The 23,163-nt window shown below is 38.6% G+C and overlaps 2 protein-coding genes across 9 annotated transcripts; one reads left to right on the forward strand and one right to left on the reverse strand.

The window, feature by feature from the left end:
• The first annotated feature begins 992 nt into the window (after positions 1–992).
• LOC123516235 (run domain Beclin-1-interacting and cysteine-rich domain-containing protein-like) lies at positions 993–12,113 on the forward strand. Of its 4 annotated transcripts, none has more exons than XM_045275463.1 (10): positions 993–1,265; positions 6,484–6,680; positions 6,826–7,039; positions 7,670–7,780; positions 8,154–8,323; positions 8,691–8,842; positions 10,203–10,385; positions 10,830–11,012; positions 11,232–11,385; positions 11,858–12,113. In XM_045275463.1, exons 1-10 carry the CDS (start codon positions 1,145–1,147, stop codon positions 12,044–12,046), a joined length of 1,674 nt encoding a protein of 557 aa, XP_045131398.1. In that variant the 5' UTR covers positions 993–1,144; the 3' UTR covers positions 12,047–12,113. The 4 variants fall into 4 exon arrangements, with proteins under 4 accessions (XP_045131398.1, XP_045131395.1, XP_045131397.1 ...); XM_045275460.1 differs by lacking the exon at positions 993–1,265 and adding an exon at positions 3,947–4,273 and having other exon boundaries at positions 5,080–6,680; XM_045275462.1 differs by lacking the exon at positions 993–1,265 and adding an exon at positions 3,947–4,218 and having other exon boundaries at positions 5,080–6,680.
• Positions 10,214–22,610, reverse strand: LOC123516236 (GA-binding protein subunit beta-2-like). Of its 5 annotated transcripts, none has more exons than XM_045275466.1 (14): positions 22,346–22,570; positions 19,668–19,845; positions 19,196–19,380; positions 18,991–19,092; positions 18,664–18,762; positions 18,080–18,177; positions 17,677–17,743; positions 16,801–16,998; positions 16,279–16,372; positions 16,063–16,134; positions 15,482–15,636; positions 14,830–15,253; positions 13,705–13,886; positions 10,214–10,351 (listed from the first exon to the last, which is right to left on the reverse strand). In XM_045275466.1, exons 1-14 carry the CDS (start codon positions 22,370–22,372, stop codon positions 10,346–10,348), a joined length of 1,887 nt encoding a protein of 628 aa, XP_045131401.1. In that variant the 5' UTR covers positions 22,373–22,570; the 3' UTR covers positions 10,214–10,345. The 5 variants fall into 5 exon arrangements, with proteins under 5 accessions (XP_045131401.1, XP_045131399.1, XP_045131403.1 ...); XM_045275464.1 differs by lacking the exon at positions 10,214–10,351 and adding an exon at positions 10,876–12,975 and having other exon boundaries at positions 22,346–22,610; XM_045275468.1 differs by lacking the exons at positions 10,214–10,351; positions 22,346–22,570 and adding exons at positions 10,876–12,975; positions 22,120–22,301.
• Between the last annotated feature and the right edge of the window lie 553 nt (positions 22,611–23,163).

Below are 23,163 nucleotides of genomic sequence, written 5' to 3' on the forward strand. Positions count from 1 at the left end.
ATATATATATATATATATATATATATATATATATATATATATATATAACTATACTTATGTGTTTTGTGGTACGTGATGTGATTTACGCTCTGTGATTTTAATATAAATGTGTTTTCAGCATCACAGCGAACATTATGAAAATACTGTGATGGCTGTGATGACTGAACTTAATGATGACTAGATACATTGTGTAGGTGTTCCTCTGTATCTCCAGAACGAAAGCAAACCGGGTAGACTTAACTTATATAAACCAATAAATCCTTATATAATGCTTCCTGATGTAAGATGTTTGTGTTACACCTTCATTCATGTACGTACGTGTAGTTTTCATATAGACGGAATAATAGCATGTCAAAAATATGCAAGAGATGGGATTAAAAACAACAAAAAAGAAGCTATGTAGTAATCGCCGATGTGTGTGTGTGTGTGTGTGTGTGTGTGTGTGTATTTACAGACGCCCGCAGGTCAAGGTCACGATATGTTGTCCTGACCAGGTATTGATATAAACTTTTCTATGCACAAAGTGTTTTATTCCTCTACACCTCAAGTATTTTCATTGAGTAACAATAATTGGACTTCTAGTAAATGCTGGTTTTCGGCCAAGCGAAGCTTCTGACACTGGTTCGAATCTAAATCAAGGTGGCTCCATTTCTCTCTCTCTCTCTCTCTCTCTCTCTCTCTCTCTCTACAGCAAATGGGTTTTTTTTTTTTTTAGAAAATAACTATGAACACATCCATTCAATAAAGTCTGATAACAATAACAATAAACCGTAAACACAAATACAAGGAGGTTGTATTTTACCTAACAGAGAACGACACAATGCCACGTCATGTAAGTTTTGTGTTCTACTTGTTTTTGGTTTTATTAATTCATAAAAGTTTTCATTTCAGTACATAGAATCACTGTCTTCCCTGTGTGGCGACGTAGCTGGCGAAACTGATAGGCAGTATCGCTTTTAATCTGACTGGCGTGATGGTTGTGGTGATGACGATCAGTTGGTGCCGTTCAGCCTATTGAGACGGGCCGGCACGTTCCTTGCTCTTCCATCCTGCCTTGGAGTCTGTTTTCAAGTGCTTTTTAAGACGGGTCCCTCCCACAGTGTGACTTATAAAAGTCAAACTTGCCATACACTAAAGTTTACTGATGTGTTTTCATGTTCCGTGGTCAGTAAGCTCATGTTACCTGTTTATACACCGCTGCCAGTCGTACCTGCATCCCAGTTCCCCAGCAGGCCTGGTGTGGTTCTCAGGAAGTCCCTCATCAGGTAAGTGTCCCGTAGCAAACTAGCATTCAGACGTAACTCCTGTCTCTGTATCAGCGGTGCTATTCTTGCTTCATGTAGTGCTGAGCGGTGCACCATGTGCAAGGCAGGTAAGTATTTGTGGTGCCACTCATCTCAATCGTGACAGTGTTTCGCTTTGAGTCAGTATATGTGGGTTCTTATTTGATGTTCTTGTGAAAAATTCAAGGCCGCTTGTTATGCTTTAAGGCTGAAGTGATGTATCGCTGTCCGGTACACAGCATATCCTCTCCGCAGGTTAAATCTAACTAATGAGAAGCTTGATGGTGCTTGACAGGCTGAGGTGGACTCTGGTATACAGTACCTGGAGTCACAATATCAGATCTCAAGAACTTGTCAACCTCCGCCTTGAATTACATTGCTGGGTATCTGGTCATTTTCTTGAATGAATCTCCCCACGGTTCCATTTGATTAAGACTAACTGGGATGGAATCATTCTCAACTTTTCATGTCCAATTCTTCCTAATCGCAAAACCCTCCGTTATGCAGTGTCTAGTGCAGTGGTTCTTAACTTTGTGGGCGCGCCCTCCTATGGGGGCGTCATTTATTTCCAAGAGGGGCGCGAGCCCCAGGGCAAAAATAGGAAATTCTCTAATTATTTAATTATATTTTCAATTCTCTTAACGAGAGCATGGTCAAGTAATTAGAAGTTTATGAAAAGTACAAAAGTATCACTTTTCCTCTAAAATCTAGAAAGATATTGTATTCACAGATGCGAGGGAGAGCCGTGGAGGGAAAGACAAATTCCTTGAAGGGGAGTGGTAGTAAAAAGGTTAAGAACCACTGGTCTAGTGAGACTGCCCAAGAGTCCATGGGGCTGACTCCAGTGTGGGCTGATGGGCTGAGACAGACAGCATACAGCTCGCTCAGCTATTTATTCTTTCTTCGGGTTGGTCGATAAGTGAGTATCAAAGGAAACGATAAGCTTATGTAAACCCGGTTGTCACACACCGCCCGTGTTCGGAAGATGAGCCCCGAGACCACACGCATCTGGGCGCATGGCCAGTGCTTCCATGAGTTGATGAAATCCTACCCCAGATTTTTGTCAATTTTACCCTAGATTCGAGTGTTTTACCCTAGATTGTCGAAGTTGCCCATTAATTGTTGATTAATGCACTCTTATCATACATAAGTTTAAATATTGCCCCCCCACCCCCAAACACACACACAGGACTACACACTACAGCCACTACTGTGGCTGCTCTGTGTGGACTCGTCCTCACAAGTGACTGACTTGTGTGTGAACTGTGATCTAACCGTCCGAAGGTCCAAAACGTGTACGCGTAATAGACGGGTGAGTGGAGACTGGGGAGAAAGGGGATGGGGTGGGAGGGTGAAGGGATGATACAAGTCACGGGAATGATTGTGTACATGAATCGAACATGAAAGAGAACCAGCCTGCCACCAGATTGGCACCATTCCAAGCACACAAATCCATAGGACGGCAGATTACCCTAGTTTATGCATTACCCTAAACACTACCCTAAGAAGGGTCCAATTACCGTAGTTTAGGGTATTTTACCTAAAATGGAAGCACTGTGCATGGCATTAATCTTGGGAAACTACAATCAGATTTTTTATGGGTGATCTAAATAACCTTAAACCACATTTTCACCAAGTAGTGAGGCAAACCACCAACATCTCTCCCCTGCAACAACTTTGCTCGATGAAGCACATGGGTGAGCCTCTATTCGTCTAATGCATAGCTGCATAAGTGACCATTAGATGAATAAATGTATGTGAGGTACACTTGCGCGTAATTCATTATTTATAAAATTTGATATGGGATGAGTGAGAGACTTTTACTGTGATGAAATACAAAACAGACTCGCACATTAATTATATAGTAACTCCTTAGTTATCACAATGTGCAGCCTAAAATTCCGCCACGGCACCGCTCGCACAGTGGTAATCATCTTTCCGGGCATTTGAGCTTACCAAGCCTGTCTCTTTCCCACCCATAATACAATACGCGTCATCTGAGTGAAACCTTTGATGCAGATACTTGTGATAGTTTTGGTGCATGTCTATTTGAAGCTTTTATGAATTTATAGCAAGATGTCCTTCCTTGTCTTCACATGATGAAATGAGCCCCACAGTTATAGATTGCAACATGGCTGAAAGCATCGCTATTTTTCTTCCTTGCTTGAGAGTCATACTGGTGCTCAAGATAATATTCAAGGAAAGGGAAAACTGCGTCTCAATTAAGACAAAGTAATTAACAATGCTTGGTTGGATAGGTTGCCTTGCCAGTCATGATCACTGAAGAGCAATAACGTTTGTTACCGGAAAGGGATACCATGAATACCAACTACACAGGTACACATGGTGGGAGAGGAGCTGGCAAGAGTTGTCCGTCTCGGGTGACAAACCAGAGCACAGCTTCAGACTTACCAAAGCTGAGAATGGTAGCATTTGATGGTAACGCGAGTAAATACCAGCACTTCCTACTTCCTTTGCTTATGCACCTTGTTCATACACCAATTAGCTAATTAGCTACCTACTGTTCACTTCATTTTAAGGGAGGAGCTAGATAAAACACGGAAAATTTTATGATAACGTAAATATGTTTGCTTTGTTAATGAGCATTTCATCCTTCGTGACTGTTATTATGAAGCGATTATCTGAGTGCAGCGGAAGGCAATCCTGAGTGAGTAATCTGTGACGGGTGCTACATTTCGTACACTTGAAATTCCATTTCCTGGCGTGTTGCGTCATCGCCACTGAGTCACAGCACGCTCCTTCTCCATCCCTTACCCACAAACTACCAGTGTATCTTATTATTCAGCATTATACCAGTTCATAAGGGAAGAACAACCGAACATACTCCGTGACTCAACAGCCTTGTTGTGTTCTAGCAATCACCTTGAAATTTAGCTGACTCTTTAAACACTGGAGACGTGGCAACGCAGCTCAGGTTTGGCAAGACAGGAATTGTTTAGTGTGTGTCAGCTGGTTGTCAGGGAAGTCATGTGAGTCTCTGCTCCTGATTAACTTACATTATTAGCACTTTGTAAAGTTCCATTGACATTTTCCCGGTGGTGCAGAGGCGGGTGAGTGACCGAGGGGTGGCTGGTTGTGGTGACGGAAGCTTCATCAATGGTGACATTATTAGTGTTTTTGTAGGTTATTAAGGTGATTTTTTTTTTTTTTTATCGAGTATTGTGGAAAATTGTTAATGGTAAGATGAAATGTAATGTGTGTGTATTTACCTAGTTGTTTACCTCTGTGTGTGTGTGTGTGTGTGTGTGTGTGTGTGTGTGTGTGTGTGTGTGTGTGTGTGTCCTTGTGAAGAGTCCACCAAAATCATCTAGAAGTGTCCCGGACAGTCATAGTAGTTTAGCCGATAAAAATGGTCAAAATATAGCAGTGAGGCAGGAATGGATTTGCCTTCATTATATAGTTTCTTGCCACTTCTCTCCTCCTATTACATTGCAACATTGATATATATATATATATATATATATATATATATATATATATATATATATATATATATATATATATATGCACAGGCTTGGTAACATAAAACTGACATCAGTTATATTTGTCAGTTAATAATCTTGGTTAATTTAGTGGATTTGATGATCCCAGCAGTGGCACTGTATGATTGGTGGAAAGTGCTGGACACAGGTGCCAGCAAACAGTACAGTCTTGCTTTGGTGATTCCCTGTGGCTTGTCATCTGTATAATATATCATTGTTTTCTTTGTTTCTTTGATCTTTTCTGGGACAGACTTTGAAAAGAACACAAAAAATTTTCTCTTGTTTTTTTCCAGGTTTCCTTAACCTTCAGACTTGACTCCAGGGCAAGCTCACCTCCATCATGGGAAATTTAGGGCCCTGACAGAGGCCTTGGCACATGAACCAAGTCATTATGACTACACTAAGGATGCACACCGCTTCCCTTGAGCTACGATTGATCCAAGTAAAGGATGAATACAGATCTAAAATACACCCATGAAAAGGAGATGCTGGCAAGCAAGTTTAAAAAATTGTAGAACTGTAAGGCACACTGAAAAGCATGGAGCATCCCAGCTTGTCTCAAGAGTCAGATGCTAATAAATGCTTAATGGAAGACGCAGGATCTGGACCTCTCAGGAATAAGGAGGGAAAGTCTCAGATTATCAGCGAACATATAAAGATTGAAGGCCCACCTAGATGCCACAATTCAAAAGCTGTGGGCATCCCCATGTCTAGGGAAAGTCCAGATGGCAGCTCTGATAGCTGTGAATGGCCAGCTACAAGTCCTGCAAATCACTCAGCAATACTCATGGCAGATGGTTCCCCCTATCCATCCCGTAATGACTTGCCTTCCGAGTCCAGTTTGCTTCACAATAGAAATATTGGTAAAATTACTGGTGCAAGGCCTAAAGAAGTTTTCCCAGCTCAGAGACTAAAGCATGAGTTCTCTGACAGAAGTGATGATAGCACTAGACCAGATAATAGTATATCCCCCAGCTTGCTAGAGGTGCATTATGAACAGGACAGCGGTTGCTATCATTCTCACACAAGTATTCATAGAAGACGAGAATCTCAAGAGTTCAAGGCGCCTCAAGGTAGGCATCGTTCTGGCAGTGGCAAGACGGTGCATGTTGTTACAGACAGTGACCAGGACAGTGACGATACAGCCAAAGGAATCCAACCACTCTCTTTACGAAGGAGAAGAAGGCAGCCGCCATTCCAGCAAGTTTCATCTTTATCTGTGAAATCGTTAGTTGACAGTCGAGGAGTTCTGCAGAGTGGCGCTGACCACCATGGCACAAAAGAGAAACATGGTGCAGATCTCCTCGTGCCATGTATGCTTTGTGATAGTGTGGAAGATTGTTGTCACAAGGGAAATGATTTCAGAGCAACATCACAAAGCTTGGCAAAATCACATTCCACAGTAGTGACTTGCACTTCCTCTGAGAAGTGTGTTGAAGGCCCTCCACTAATGTCAGCACCTATGCCTGTTAGTCCAACTGCAGACGCTCCGGATGGCATAGCTGCCAGTGCACCTGCACACAGTATGAGACGTTTCTCAATATCAAGTAAGAGTAAAATGAAGAAGAAGAAGACTCACAGTCGTTCACGATCTGATGGATCCAAGGAAATAGTTAATAACTTGCAGTTCACTCATTCAAATACAGACCCAGATCTTGAGAAGACGTTAAGCTCCTCCAACTGCATACCTGTTCCAGAGAGGAAGCGCTTCATGGAGGACGGCGGCCACAGCATAACTCCTGCAGCTGACAATGGATTCTTTCCGCGGCCTCAGCCTGGTCAGAGTCTCATAGAATTTCTTTCTTCTGAGGAATTTCACAAGCAGCATGCTGCACTTGACAAAGAAAATGCACACTTCAATATATCTGAGGCTGTGATTGCTGCTCTAACACAGGTAAATTTCATACAGCAATATATTCATTAATAATTTTGAAATTATTCAATTATGAAATTATAAACTAGAAGTAGCTGCATAGCCATACATTTTGCTGATTACCTGGATGCATACATTTTGTGAGGTTTTTATGCTACATTTTCAGATGCAGTTCAATGCATGGCACCAAAAATTTAGTTCAGGTCCTGGTGCACCAGAAGACAGTGATGAAGAAATACGCAACCTTCAAGCTCAAATTCAAGAAAAAAGAAGACAGAAACTCTCGGGTGCTACAGCAACACCTTCCATGACCACAACACCCATCCTGGCAAACCCTGAAGACAACAGATGGTTTTATGGCTCACCTCCCAAGCCAGAAAGTAAGTAATACCTTGACATTCTCAAAAGATTCCTTGTAATAAGGAAAAACATTGAATCCATGCTTGCTTGCTATTTGTAGAAAAATACTGAGCCACTGCACATAGTAACTTCTTTTGTGATGATGTCAAGTACTAGTCAGGTATATATGTCATTTTCCTCACCATTCACCAGGTAGAGTTGCTTCTGTCAGTCATGTTGCCTCTAAAATGTCTTCCACTCTTCTCTGTCCACGTACAATTGTGCATCTTCAATGTGTTCCAATGTCTCTCCTCATCCAACCACTCCTTCGCATATTATTCCTTCTCTCCTTCTCTTACGTGGTCTTCCAGTGAGCCTCTTGTCCCATGGAGTCCATTTATAGTGCATCACTGCTGCTCGGTTCTCTTTCATACACGTGACATGTCCATATCACCGTAATTGGGCTCTCTCAGTAAAGGGCAATATCAGTTCCGTGTCCAGCTCTTCCCTTATGTCATCACTCTGCAGTTTGCCTCAGCATTTCTATTTGTTTTTAAAGATCCCCAAGTAGGATAAAAATACGTGTGTTAAGTTCATGTTTCTGAACTGTTACATAACTACCATGTCTGGTTTTCAGCAAGTTGAGTATTACATGTGTTGATATTTTGCAGGTACAACTGACTGTAGTGGCAATGAGTCACCACCCAGCTCATACTACAATAGTGAGTCAGATCTTGTATCAGACACAGAAGATTTTGGCCAGGAATCTGAAGACTTGGAAGGTAAGACCAAGACTGATTGTCGTGCTCTGAGGATTGCACATGGTAATCACTCTCCACACTATAAATCCTTTACAGTCAGGGATAAAAGAGGGTCCTACATTAGAAGGGCAACTCATGCCACCCTGGCCAAAACTAAGATAACTGTGTATAGCAGTTTATTGAAATCTTAACCTTCGCCCAGGCGTGGATGAGTCTCCCACCACTTAGGTTGAAAATCTATACTTACCTACATACATATTAGGTTATATTAAAGTGATAGACTACTACACATTATCTGGAGGGTTTTTCTTTCCTAGGTCTTAACACTTGGTACTTGAGAGGAATGACTTTTCCCATGTTATGGACAGTGTATAGAAGCGGTTACATTTTTCAGACACACCCACCGAGTCGTCCATTTCATCGACTAAAGCCAGAAAGACATCTTTTGACCTCACATCAGCAGAAAAGGTTGCCATCAATTTATTAAAGAATTTCAATGAACAGAGACTTCCCAAAGCCTCTGAATTGGAGTGGTTGGTGACTGAAGAAGAAGCTCCTCAAAAGGTAATAATACTTGACTTATTTCCCTTCTGAATCAAAGATGTGCCTCAGATATTTCTCTTCTAACTTCTCATATGATTATTTGGCCATAGAAATGTTATGTTGTGTATTCTTTATTTTGATTTTTTTTTTTTTTTTTTTTTTTTTTTCCATTAGATTAATAACTTAACAGTTTTATTTCAATGATGGACTTGTTTATTTATATACTTGCTTACTGTTCCCTTGAATTTTGTAAAATTGTGGATGTTTTACTTACTAAAATACTAACCATCCTCACACTAAAAGTTTGAGATGCTGAAATTTAGTCAGAAATGGAGGAAACATAAAATAAGGAAGTAATCAAAAAGCAATTCTCTTCTCATTGCAACAGCTGCTGCCATTACCAACTAGTATTGCTGTTGGCCCTGAAGATGGATGTGTAATATCACCCACAAAAGTCCTGCCACAGCCTCAGCTGCGGGGTACGTCAGACTGGGCTCCACCTCGACCTCAGCTCATCCTTACACTTCTCACCTCCACTAAGTAAGTCTCTTTTCACAATAAAATACTCAGGACTTGTTTTATGTAATCATTACACTGTTAAGAAGTTCACTTATGATAGGTATAAAAGTAATAAAGATACATACAGGCAAATTCTTGCTTTAGTTAGTGGACATAGAGTATGAGTAAACAGGGAGTCTTGTGAGGCCATGCAAGAGTGGGGGGCATTTAATGAACAAGTTTGAAAGAGCAGTGATGTCTTTAGCATTTTGCCTCTGCTAGTTAGGTGGGACGTCAGGAGTATTTTCCTGATTTTCCTTAGAATGACTAATGTTTCCATGTTAAGGTCCATCTCTGTATTTCCACTTGGGAAATTTGACACATTCCATTATTTTGACGGTCACTTTCAATCCCATTCAGGGGCAAACACTTCTGTGGGCCTTTTCATAATTACAATTTTTGTTGCCCTTGGCTGGTTCTCCTTACATAAAAACATTGTTGTTGCAGTCATGTGATCCATGGAGTATCAGAATCTTCCTTACAGTTTATAATTTGCATCTCAAGTACTCTACTTGCTACACTACCATAGATAGGTAGATTGAAGATTGATTATTTTTATTCAATAGTATATATTTTTTTTAATATTTTACTTGCAGATATGTATGGAAGAACAGTAAAATAGACTTTTCTTTCACATTTATTATTTGAAAATAAATAAATAAATAAATATATATAATATATATATATATATATATATATATATATATATATATATATATATATATATATATATATATATATATATATACAGTATTGTATTTCTCTGACCATTTTTTTTACATTAATACTCTTATATTCTATCTAACAAGATTTTTGCATTAGAAGTACAAAAGTATTTCATATTAAAGTGATCTGTTCTGTTGCACTAACTAAAAATTTCAATGTACTATGGCACATGAATTTGTTCAACAGTGGACATGTTTCTTCACTAATGAAAAGAAATGAATTGCCTCCACATCATGAAGAAAATCACGGATGATCTAAAGGAACCTGTGTAAATATATAGATATTTAGAATAATCTAGTTGACTTTCCTAGGAAATACAATGAGCATCATGTTCAATCATTAATAACAATGATACTGCTTCCATGTCAGAAAAGTAGTGCACTTCTAACTACTAATGATTTGCAAAGATTAGCTCTAAACATTGGCCTGCATGTCTCTTAAATAAATATCTTGACATAATGAAAGTTCACAGATGCAACACATTACCACCTTCCAGCTGTCCATTTTTCTTTGAGGTCTTTCTTTAACACTTCTACGTCTCTACTTTTACCTCCCCACACTGCTTGTGACCACTTGTGTAATTTGCATTAATAACTAATAGTATTTCTTCATTCAGGAGATCTGCAATGATGAAGACTCAAGACTGGCGATGTGCTGGCTGTGGGATGAAGGTGTCCGAGCACCTCAGCAGACATTTCCGCTTCTGTAACTACCTTGGCCGCTATTTTTGCACCACATGCCACAGCAATCAGACCACCATTATTCCTGCCAGAGTAATACAGAAATGGGATTTTAAACCGTAAGTAGTATGATATCTACCTTAAAAAGTATTTCTCCACTGTCTTCATACATGTCAAAGTTCAGTTACATCAAAGTCCTTAGGCTCAACCTACCAATAAAGAAATGTTTTTTCTACATAGGACTTGTATGGGAAGTATTGAATGTTAAATACTCATGTTTATTGCAATAACCTTGATACATACATATAACACGGCAAGGAACAAAGTTGTTCTTTTTTTACTTTCTAATTTGTAAGAGGGAATGGGAATGTTTTTCTAGTACTATATAGAGTGAGACAAAAATTGGTCAGAAGATTGATCAAGACAAAGGTAACCATCTCATTGATCATATGTAAACATTAGGATCAGAGATGGATAATTCCTTTTACAAACCAGCAATTTGGGTTGGTCAACAATACTCTGTCTTGTAAGAATATTTAACTGATGCACGACTATATTTTCAGATACCCAGTTTCAAACTTTTCCATGGAATTAATTGAAAGCATGAAAAGTGATCCACTGTTTAATGTGAGTGCTCTTAACTGTGGCTTATACAAAAAGTGCCGGAATCTACAACAGACTCGTATTTATCGGTTACAACTCTACTATGCATTACCATACATCAACACTTGCAGCCGAGCAAACAAGTAAGACTCTAGTAACCTAGTCATTCAAAATCAATCTGCATTCTTTCTATTATTTTTCTTATATATTTCATAATCTTCACCTTCATGTAGAAATTATTAAACTTGGCTTCTCTTGACCTAAAGAAGCCTTTAATCTTTTTGCTAAAAATCTGATTATCTGACTGGAGTATGCGACACAACATGGAGAAGAATTTAAAGTAAACACATGGATCTTTTCAGTGAGAAGAAATTAATGTATAATAGACCCCAACACTGGGCAAGTGATCCACAAGCATACTCGCTGGAAGACCTGATATCTGCAAAGAATGGTTCCTTTGTAGGAGAAGTGAAGAAGATAACCAAACTATACATCAATCACATAGCAAAGTGTCAGGTACTGATATATAATATATATATATATATATATATAGAGAGAGAGAGAGAGAGAGAGAGAGACTCCAACCAAAAGATTACATTGTAAATTACAGAAATTACAGTCATTCTCTCTCTGTAATCTATTGGTGTGTGTGTTACCCTAGTTCTGACAAGAGCCATATTAGGCAGCTTGTGCTGTCCTGTCTCCATATTCAAATTTTCCTTAAATTTGTGAATTGTTTTAGCTTTATTACACTTTTGGCAAGTAACTCTTGTCATCATCAATGTTCACCAGCACAATGCTTGTTAATTAACTTGGTGCAAAGATGGTTAGTAAGGCTCTGTCCTACCATAGATACAATAAAAACAAGACTGGTGCCTGTTGTAGCTACATTCTGCCTTTTGGTGGATGTTAACCTACTACATAGATAGATTCTTAGTGATAAACCTTTACTTTAATGCCACTCATCTATACCCAAACTACTTTGCAGGTCTGTGCCGGCCAAGGCTTTATATGTGAAATCTGCGGAGAAGGGGAGCCAATATTTCCATTCCAGTTGGATTCTACGGCATTATGTGCTACTTGCAGTGCATGCTATCATGTTGGCTGCTTCTGTCCTCTTCGGTGCCCCCGTTGTATTCGACGAGAAACAAGACACTTAACAGAGGAAGCTCCTTAGAATTTGCAAAGTTGTACAGATGTAAACAAGTTCTTTTAATCAAAACAATCAGTAAAACATATGTGAACATGTTCTTTTAAAATTCATATATATATCATGCATGAACACAGTTGTAGATCGATCAAGTGGTAAGTTTTAATCCCAGCAAACAAAAACAAGCCCTGTTGCTGTAGATTTATTATCTTTCAAATGTAATCAGCATGATGATTGATTGATTGCATGCACTACTTCCTAAATTGAAAGTAGCTCTGGGCACCAAATTAACACCATCTCAGCTTTAGCTTTAGCTTGATTACAGCTAATGTAACGCATTGTTCCTGTAACAAAAGTTGCCTGCCACTCCAGAATCTCCTTCAAGCAATTTAGATCAAATTGTTTTCCCCTCTGTATGTAAAGGTGCGTCCACACGGTCGAACAATGTCCGACAGACAAATGTTGTTACCATGGTAACATGACGTTATAAGGGTTGAAACAATGGAAGTGGATCTGGCAACAAACAGTGGTACCAGATGATGATGTTTACCACTGTTTTTACTCTGCTCACGAGACATAGACCGATGGACAATGTTTTAAGGTGATGTCCGTTGGCAACACACAGGTATTCAAGTCAGTGTGTGGACTTGGGCAGTACATCACTACCATGGTACCCAAGAAAAAAAACAAGACTAAGAAAATTGCACTATACAGCATGATCATTGCTGTTCTACATGAGGAGGAGGTGACAAGAAGAGAATGGTGCAAGGAGTGGTTGCAGAAACGGAAATGAAAGGGGAAGCCATGCAACCATTTTATAAAAACTGAGAATGGCTATGAATCGGACTTCACAAACTATATGTGGATGGATCCGAATACCTTCTACCTTTCCGCTTTCCATTGGTAATTGGTAACAATGTTTCTCCGTCGAACATTGTTTGACCGTGTGGACGCACCTTAAAATGGAAAGTCCGGTTAACTACAAAAAGTTAAGAATGTAACTGTATTGGCAAAACTCCTGACAAAATGTAACTGATGTGTATAGACACATCTATCTATATACCACCAATATTGAGTTATAATCCTCAATCACAGCCCTTGGATCTCTTAGGGAGAAGAGAAGAGGAGAGATTCTCCCCAACTGCACCTGAGTGAGGAATGGTTGTACCAGTATACTAGGGTGTCTCTCTATGTATAGATGAGATAGGACAACACGGGTACAATTTTCCTGTATGCAACCCAATACTAATTCATTCATTCATTATTTTAAAGAGCACACAAGCTACACTGATTACCTATACTAATATATTGAAGTGAAACATTCTGAATATCCATAATATAAGCCTTATAGAGCAGAATACTCAAACACTGGCAATAGTTATGAAAAGTAATGTAAAGCAAACGACACTTCCTCAACAAAGCATCCTGGGAATTGGAACATACTAGGATGTAACTAATCTATGAAAGACTTGATCACCTCTACACAAAAAAAGTCACCCAAAGTTAATATAATGAATGCAGGCATCTTCATTTTAGTAACTACTGTAAAGACTAGCCTGGATATAAGAAAATTTTTTTTATAAATATACCGGCAAGAAATATCCATGTGACCAATGCGAAGATGCTCCCATAAGGATTCCCAAGGTTATTTAGTAAGTGCTAAGATACCTGCACATTTTCCTTACCTTTCCTGATATCTTGGCCATTATAAGCTGCTGGTCAGAGGATCCATGGAACTTTGTGACCAACTGCATGATTTTCTGCCGCTTGCATGGAGAAGGACTAGTATTGATATTAGCTTCACAGATGGCCTCTTCTGTGCCATCTGATGGCAACACTTGCAATATCACAGGACCACTGCCACCATCTGCAAAATTAATCATGTTACTGATGACTGTTAAATAACATCTTACATCAGCCCTCTCTAATTCATTATCACCTCAGAGGTTACACTCAATTTCTATTGACTGACTTAAAAAAAGAAACTTAAGCTCCTCAATCTCTAATCTTACATTCTCCATTGATGACTTTTCGTCAATCATAACCATCGTCAAATTGTTAATACTCACTAGAATAACTGGCTCACTGTTCATATGACTGGATTAAGAACTTTGAAATGTAAACTATATATAAATTTATAGCGTACATAATTACAATTAAGAGAAGACCACAAATGTACAGTAAGAGATATTAGCTATCATCATATTACACAATTAAAAATTAAGAAAGAAAAGGCAGGAATGGCATTAACATTACATTTAGTTATCAACCTAGAATAAAGACAATTAGAACATAAGAAAATTAAGGAAGCTGCAAGAGACTGTCAGGCCTACACGTTTGTGAACAAAAGCTACCTAAATCCACGTATCATCAGTTTATTCTTTAAAGCTCCCTATTGACTCAGCACTAACATGATTACTGAGTCCATTTCCATTCATCAATCACTCTGCTAAAGAACCTGTTCCTTCCAATTTCCTTCCTAAACCTAAATTTCTCAAGCTTGAACTTACTATTTCTGGTTCCATCCTGGCTGCTGATCCTAAGAATTCTGCTCATGTCCCCTTTGTTGTAAACCCTATACCACTTACATACTTCAATCAGGTCCCCTCTTAACCTGTCTCTAAGGAATGCAAATTTAGTATCTTCTATCTCACTTCATAGGGAATATCCCTCATCCCCTACATTTGCCATCTGTCTGTCCATTCATTCACCCTATTAAAATTCATCTTATTCTGAAAACAAAATCAATTAACATTCAACTAATACTGTTACAAACTAATTGCAATACTGGACAAAATTTTCCAACTTACTTGTTAAAGCTGCATACTGTTCTGCAGTCAGAGTGATGACTTGAGTAACTTGTTCTTCCTCTTTTCCTTCATCTGTCTGTGAAGCTAAAAGAGTAGGCAAGCACGAAACAGACAATGATGACGGTGAGGTGAGTAACGTGGATGATGATGGTAATGAAGATAGCGAGGAAACTGACAGCAGGGATGAGGATGTGGATGATGATGAGGGTGACAGCAACGATGTGGGCGTAGATGAAGATGAGACTGAAGATAGAAGGGATGGTGGCGGAGGGCGTGGTGGTGGTGGTGGCAGTGCTATAGGTGTTGTAGGCAGAGAATGCTCTTTCTTTATTGTTGTACTTCCACCTGTCTTTTCACTGGCTGTGCTCTCCTCCTCTTGGTTCTTTTCTTTTGGCAGTGTACTAGTTGGAAACAATGGTAATTCCTGGAAACAAAACAAGGTTGCAGCAACATTTAGGTATCTAAAGAACAATAATTTTACCCACAATTCTAATTAGTGAGCAAGATAAATGTTATACAATGCAGCACCCAACGATCAAACAATCTAATGCACAAAAAAGCCATGATAGCCTCTAATAAGATTGTCCCATAGAAAATTACATTTTTAAAAAGCATCAATTGCAGTAGTATAAAAATATATGTAACTCCTCACTTGTTTAATAAGTTTGAGAGCCTGTCTTCCAGCCTCAGTGAGATGAAGTGTTTGACCGTGTGCCACTGCAGAAGTAACCAGGGTGGAAGAATCATCAAGAGGTAACAAGGCAGCTTGAGCCTTCAGGAGCTCTAAGGCAGCTGCATTTGACATATCTGAAAATATGCATAAGAAGTAATGCTTAAAAATACCATCCAAAAATTGTATCTTAACTTTTACATCAACAGCTCATAGCCAAATCCTAACCATTGCAGATCGATGAACTTCATTCTGAAAGTAGAAAATTAAATCTGTAGATCCTCTGAGGTGTGTGTTAAGGTGAAGCCAGTGTTCAAGATACAAAAGGTGGGACATGCAAGGTCTCACTTGGTTGCTATGCTAGGACTGCTTGCAAGAATGAGAAACTTGACACAATCTTTCTCTCCAAACATGGGACAAAGCAATGTGATAAGAACTTCCTACAAAACAAAAAACAAAAATAAAACCAAATAAAATTCCATTCTTTACTTAGTCTGAGTAAATGCTTACTCTGCTTAGCAAGTCACTCCTCCATGATGGTTACAACAATGAACTGTACATACCTACAGAATGGTCTGATGATTTTGTTGCTTGAGCCAGTTCAGCAAGAGACGCCAGCACGGATATATTCTGATCTGATATTAACAGAAATAAGTATTAATTACACTCTTCAATAAACTTAATTTCATTCACACTGACAAGAGGACAGTAAGCCTTCATAAAGCAGTCCTTATAATTAATGCACAAGGAAATTAAAGAGACTTATCAAACACCATTACCTTCCAAATCATCCATAATTGAGTGTGGCAGCTCACTTTCTTCTGTTGGTATTTCTTCCTCATCTTCAATAACAGGATCGGAGCTCTCACACACCTGATGACATTGCCGTGTTAGATACGTAGACAACACCTAAATCAACATCCATCTCTTTACACAGGAAGCTTTTTTAATTTTTTTTTTTTTTTTACTTTTTTTCCATGCAGACAAAAAAAAAAAAAAAAAAAAAAAAAAAGGGCAGGCTTGGGAAGATAGAAAAGCATTAGCCAAAATTAGGGAGTAAATGTCTTGAGTGTTAACTTGTGAATGCCATACTGTCTTTCAACATCACTAGTGCTAATTATATGTATATTCCACTACAAAGTACAAAACAGTAATCTTTCATCACTCCACATATTTCAAATTAATTTTCATCTTCCCATCCAAAAAGGTACAATAATAAGTAGTGACAAAATTCAAAACACTAAAAGGTATTCTCCAGTAATGCATGAAGGGGATAGTGCCAATACAACTAACTCACTCACTTCTTCTATGAACTCAGTGTGAACTTCTTCAGTTTTACAAACAACCGGTATGTCACTGAGACTACTGCTTGGAAAACCGAAGACAGGTGCTTTAGCTTGTCTTGGCTCTTTACCTCCATCATCATCATCATCATCATCTTCCTCTGTCTCTTCTTGCTCTTCCTCATCCTCGTTTTCAGTCTTGGGTGAAATTTTACCCTGGAAGAAGCACAGTATTATAATATCCAATAATAAATATCAAACAAAATTGTCATCACAGCTGCTTGTCTTTTTTTTTTATGAGAGAGAGAGAGAGAGAGAGAGAGAGAGAGAGAGAGAGAGAGAGAGAGAGAGAGAGAGAGAGAGAGAGAGAGAGAGAGAGAGAGAGAGAGAGAGAGAGAGAGAGAGAGAGAGAGGACCCACATAGAATGCCAGTCTCTGTGCAGGTCCAAGAGAGCTAGCCAAAGGAGAGGGATGTCTTGAAACCTCCCTCTTAAATGAGGTCAAGTAATAAGATGGAAATACAGAAGCAAGTAGGGAGTTCCAATTTACTAGAGAAAGGTATGAATGATTGAAAACACTGGTTAACTTTTGCATTAAGGAGGTGGATAGAATAGGGGAGAGAAGAAAATATCATGCAGTGCGGCTGCAAGAAGAGGGAAGATATGCAGATAGCAAGATCAGAAGAGCAACTGGCATGAAAGAAGAGGGAGGGACAGGCTAAAATTATATGCCTTTCATTGTCTCACTTCTTTACATCTCTCCTTTTCATTCTCTCTTTAACTGTCATTCTCCTTTTTATTTTTGACAATTTTCTAGCACTGTCTTGACTTTTGATCAAACTAACTAGGTCATTAATAACAAGAAAGGACCACTAAAACAATTTCTCTACATTACCTGAAGTAAGACGACAATGTTGTCATGCCGATTTCCAACTGCAAGATGAAGTGGAGTTTTAAAAAATCTGAAAAAAATTGTAAATAAATAATTAAAAAATGTCATCACTAAATATGAAACAATCAAACTATGAAATTACAAATAAATATGAGTGGCTAACCATTATCAAGATATTTGCCACTATAAAGCAACTAACCAACTGCTGTTTGAACAAAGAAGTGCACCAGACTCAGAAAGCCATCCCAGACCAGAGGAGATCCTCCAGCATCATGCGACATATTAAATATGCCACAAAACTTAACGCTGTCCTTGGAGAAGTTTTATTCTATAGTCTAGTCCACATCCTCCTTGGAACAGCACCAGGAAGGATTGCTATGTTGTGGAGCATACTTAATACACTCACTTGTTAGCTATGTCTGTCTGGGCTTGATGCTGCAGTAGGAGGCGCACTATTGAGGTATGCCCCCTGTCACACGCCCAATGCAAGGCAGTCATCTTTAGCTACAGGTAAAAGAGAGAGAGAGAGAGAGAGAGAGAGAGAGAGAGAGAGAGAGAGAGAGAGAGAGAGAGAGAGAGAGAGAGAGAGAGAGAGAGATTTACAAATACAATAATAACTTAAGGCATTCAGTTCAGTTTATATAACAGCATTCTAAGATTCAGCAAATTTTGTCCTTAATATATGAAACCTAAAAATTAAAGAGTCATCTGTATCTACTAAATCACTGATACATTTCCTCAATTTGTAAGTCATACCTAAACACAAATAATTAGTTCATACACCATTACATCACCAAGATTTGCACAAGTATTCTGAATCAAATGCCAGTAGTTAATAATAAATCACTGTATTCACTTTGCACTTCTGACTTTGATATAATACAGATGCTAAGGTTTTGAATTACATGCAATATGGCTTAGATTGGTGCATTGCTCAATTCAAGTGATTCTCTGCGTTCCTTCACAAAGTCCGATCACTACAAATCTTACCATATCACAAGCATTTAGATTAGCTCCACTCTTGATCAACAAGTGCACAATGTCAGTGTGGCCTTCCATTGCAGCAAGATGAAGAGGAGTCTTGTCTACCTGGAAATATTTGCAGTATCATAAAACAACCTGTTCACATTCTAGTAAAAATACAACAATCATTTCATAGAAAATTAAATTAAAATTCAATATTCATTCAGCTGTAGCAAAGACACAAGAACCAATCCCTGGAATATACAGGAAGGAGACACACAGTTACTTCCTACAATGGCCATTAATTAAATTCACATATGGAAAACAAACTTTGGAGAGAACATGTCTACTAACCTTATTGCGAGCGTCTTTGTTCATGCCGGCACTCAAAAGACGTTCACAGGTTTCATAATGACCATTTTGTGAGGCCAAGTGTAATGGGTTCATTCCAATAGGCTGAAAATGAGAAGAAAACAAATTATAGAGAGGGAACATTGATGCTCATATTCATATAATGGCCACCTAGAAAATTAATCTGAAGGACAGTGAGTATACCTACTCCATCTGATGCAAATGGTGCTCCAATGGCCATCAGCCTTCTGACTTGGCTTGTATCACCAACCCTGGCAGCCTCTATCAACTTCTTGCCCAATTCTGTCAGTGTTGTCATATGGGAATTGTCTCGCTGAAGATTCAAAGGTTCACTAGATACTGGACGCTTAATGTTGGCTGATCCTCCAGCCCCTGTAAAACAACACTATGTAATTGTTTTGACACATTAAAAGTAAATAAGGTCATAAATCTAATAGGTTTACAAATCAGTCAAAAGATCTCCAGGGTTGTTTGAGACAGAAACCAAAAGCTGATCTAGTTCAGAATGAAACTTTCCAAAATTTATTAAACATTATACATGTATAATTGATTAAGACCAAAATCATAAGCAGAATATTACTATTTAATTCAATCATTTTTTCAAACAAATATGCAATGTAAATAACAAGCATGTGGAGGAATATGTCACACACACTCACCCGATGCCTGTGTGACCGGCCGAACATTTCCCTGAGCAAGGGTGAGCTTGGGAGAATTGCCACACACACCAGATGTGGTGCTGCCATCACTTATTTCTATGTGTCCTGAATCACTGAGAGTCCAACATCCAGAAGACAGAGCTTTGGCTACTGTCTCAAGCTCACTTTTGTCAAGAAGCTGAAAATATTGAAAATAATTTCTAAAATGAGTAACATACTATACTATCTCACCTGGTGGGCTTCTCCCAAAAATACAGGTTTAGTTAATTAGTTGTGGAGAATGTTGGTCCTGTTTAAGATAAGCTGCCAGTTATGATTTACACTAGATAAGTGAGGAAGCCCAGCACCACAGTGGAATATTATGATGGCCAGCTAATGTATATGCAGGGAAACAATAAATGCCAGCCCAGCATGATACACAGCATAAAAGTAGGTAATGGTCCAGTATAACTCTGCCTCCTCCTTTTTTTATTATTTCCTTACAGATTTTCACAAACCCCATAGTATACAATCATATCATATAACTAGTAGTATAAAGTGAAAAATGTCATTAACCCTCTTGATGCTACAGATGACTCAGGATTTCTCCTAAGCCAGGTTTTTGTATCTACCCCTACAGCAAGACCTGTGGGGAATGTAAAATTTTCAGTTACATTTACATTAGGTTAGGTTTATGTTAAAGATCAGGTTAGATTATGTCAAGAATGTTAGTGACGCTCAGATTAGAATATGTAACAAAGTACTTAATCATTTATTTTCCAACGGTATACATATTTGCTATTTATTGGAAATCATTAGTTTCTCCTTACTCCAGGTCAGACAAGGGTTAATGTTTACAATCGGTCCTTGTCAGTAGTGCATGACACGACAGCATATTGTGGTAGTAAACACACTTTACTTCATGTCTATGAATTTTTTTAAGTGCATTCAGCTATTACTGACTCATATTGATGCCTTTGAATATGAACACATCATGCTAAAAACAGAGTTAGAATAGGTATAAGTAAGATAAGCTTAGCTTAGGTTAGGTTAGCTTAGCTTAGGTTAGGTTTTTGGTATTATCTTACTTTAACATTAACAGCAACATGGCTTTTGATACCCTTCTAATCTTATAGAGCTTATCATTCTGAATAATTTGAACACATACAAACCCATCGCAAATTGTTTAAAAACGTTGATAAAGATGTTTATGAATTTCCCTTTTTTCTGGCGTGAGCGAGCAACACCCACCCATGTGATGGACTGACGGGTAATGAAGAACACCATTATGTGTGTGCATAGTCACATTACCGTATTTGTGCACGTGTAAAATGAATGAATGATGATTGGTTCTTTTGTTTGGGCATGCAGCCACTGACCAATAAATATAATGCAGAATAAATCTAGCCAATCAAAGTGGTTTGTAGAGAGAAGCAACTATTTGAATTCAGTCCACGGAAGATGTCTGCCCGGGCAAGGTGTTGCCTCAATCATATTCATTGTATCACCAGATTTTATGAAAAGAAATAAGGTAATGACTTTATATTAATTTCTTAGCATCACCAGTCAGGTTAGGCTAGTTTGCTTTTGTTAGATCCCTTTAATTGTGTTAGATAAAGTTAATGTTGTTTTGAGGAAGACGTATCAGTAGTGCTGCATGTCGTCTCAACTAGGCTACATTAGCAAGGTTAGGTTAGGTTAGGTTAGTGCAGATTCATTCAAAACAGGTGAAAATACCAGAAAAAATGCTTCGTTTTACGACAAACTCGTGTTTCCATAAGAGACAAGGGGAGGGGGGAGGTAAAAAATGCAGATTTGCAATGGAAATGAAGTATATATTCATTCAAAACAGGTTGAAATCTACTAGAAAACATTAATTTCATTCAGAAGTTAGCTGTTGGTGTATTTGTAAAAATTTACCACTTTCATTGGGATTTAGGTTAGCTTAAATTAGGTTTGTTTTGACTTACTTGGTCTGGAATACCAAAATAGAATCAAATTTGCATTTTCTCAAAAGTCTCAGGATACAAACTATAATATTTGGCAGAGGAATGACCTATTGTAAACATTTACCCAGTCAGAACATTTTATTGATTAAAAACAAGTACTACATTCATAAAACCATAACTCAACACTTCATGGTAATATCATTTACATACTAGAAAACAATGAAATAGAATCCTGCTAAAGATCAACAGTAGCAACGTGAACACCATTATAAACTATGCCAGCTATTTTGTAACCAGACAGGCACCCTTGCGAGATGCATCTTTCCTCACCTCTCAAGCAATCACAAGGCAACCCAAAGCAGCTCAGGTCTAGCTCCTTTGTGGCGAGCCTTACAAGACAAGTCAATTCAAGAAGGAGTATCATATATGTCAAACAATACATATAAGCCGGCAATGACATGGCATGAAACTTGTCAAAGATGATAGTAACCCCAGAGATTTGCGTTAAGAGGTAGCACTCAGACCCTTTTTCCTTATGGAATGGTGACAGTTTGTAAGGACACGTGTTGGATGATCTATTGCAGAGAAGGTGGGGGTGAGGAGAGGGAAGCGACAAGGAGGGGGAGATATATGTAAACAGGAAGCTCCTCTGACGCCATATTGGACGGAAATAAGTCCCCCCCTCACATGGGTATAGCCTCACGCCCCCTCAAGACACATACACACGCACACATATCTGCTTTGACTTACAAGTATTTGGGATTTATTCCTGTCCATATCAGCCGTCTCTGTCAGCCAGGCAACACACTTAGCTGTAGCCACATCGCCCTGACGCACTATTCATCCCGCTGGTCTGAAGTGTTCGCCGATTCTTGCCCTCCTCCTCCTCCACTTTTCAGTGCTACCATATCATTTTGACAAAGTTTCCTGGTTTACCTATTTCCCTATTTAATACAGCATTTCCTTATCGTAATTATTACTTAAACAACGGATTATTTTTTTTCATTTCTTATGTGTATTTCTTCGTATACGATTGTTGTTCCCGCTTGGCTGGAGGACAAGACATTACTGTCTTTCAGTAAAGAAAAAAAAATCTTCATAGACTTCGAGACAGTGTGACAGACTGAGGAAGGGATATTCATAACAACCAAGGTTAAGACTTCAATTATTTTGACGTCAAGTAGCAGTGAGCTGGTGGCCGCCAACAAAGATCCCTGTCTACAGTGTCTGGTAACAATGCGGCCCCCACCACCCCCAAGCACTCAGGCAACTTCACTGCCAGCTTATATTTGCATGTCTGTGTAAAGATAGATAGATGAATAGACAGATAAGCAGTTCATTTGATGGACTGGTAGATAGATAGATAAAGAGATATACAGATAGTTAGGCAGTAAATAAATAGAGAATGAAAGAAATATCATAGTTTGTCTTTCAGCTACGTACGTCGTTTTTTTCCCTTTCCCGCGAAATATGAAAATATTCGCTACAAAACTATAAATCATTCAGTAATTACTACTTCACCAAATACCTATAGATGAGCAGGATAACGGAAAGGACGATGTCAAAAT

This window comes from Portunus trituberculatus, chromosome 40 (genome assembly GCF_017591435.1).
Source record: "Portunus trituberculatus isolate SZX2019 chromosome 40, ASM1759143v1, whole genome shotgun sequence".
Taxonomy (NCBI): domain Eukaryota; kingdom Metazoa; phylum Arthropoda; class Malacostraca; order Decapoda; family Portunidae; genus Portunus; species Portunus trituberculatus.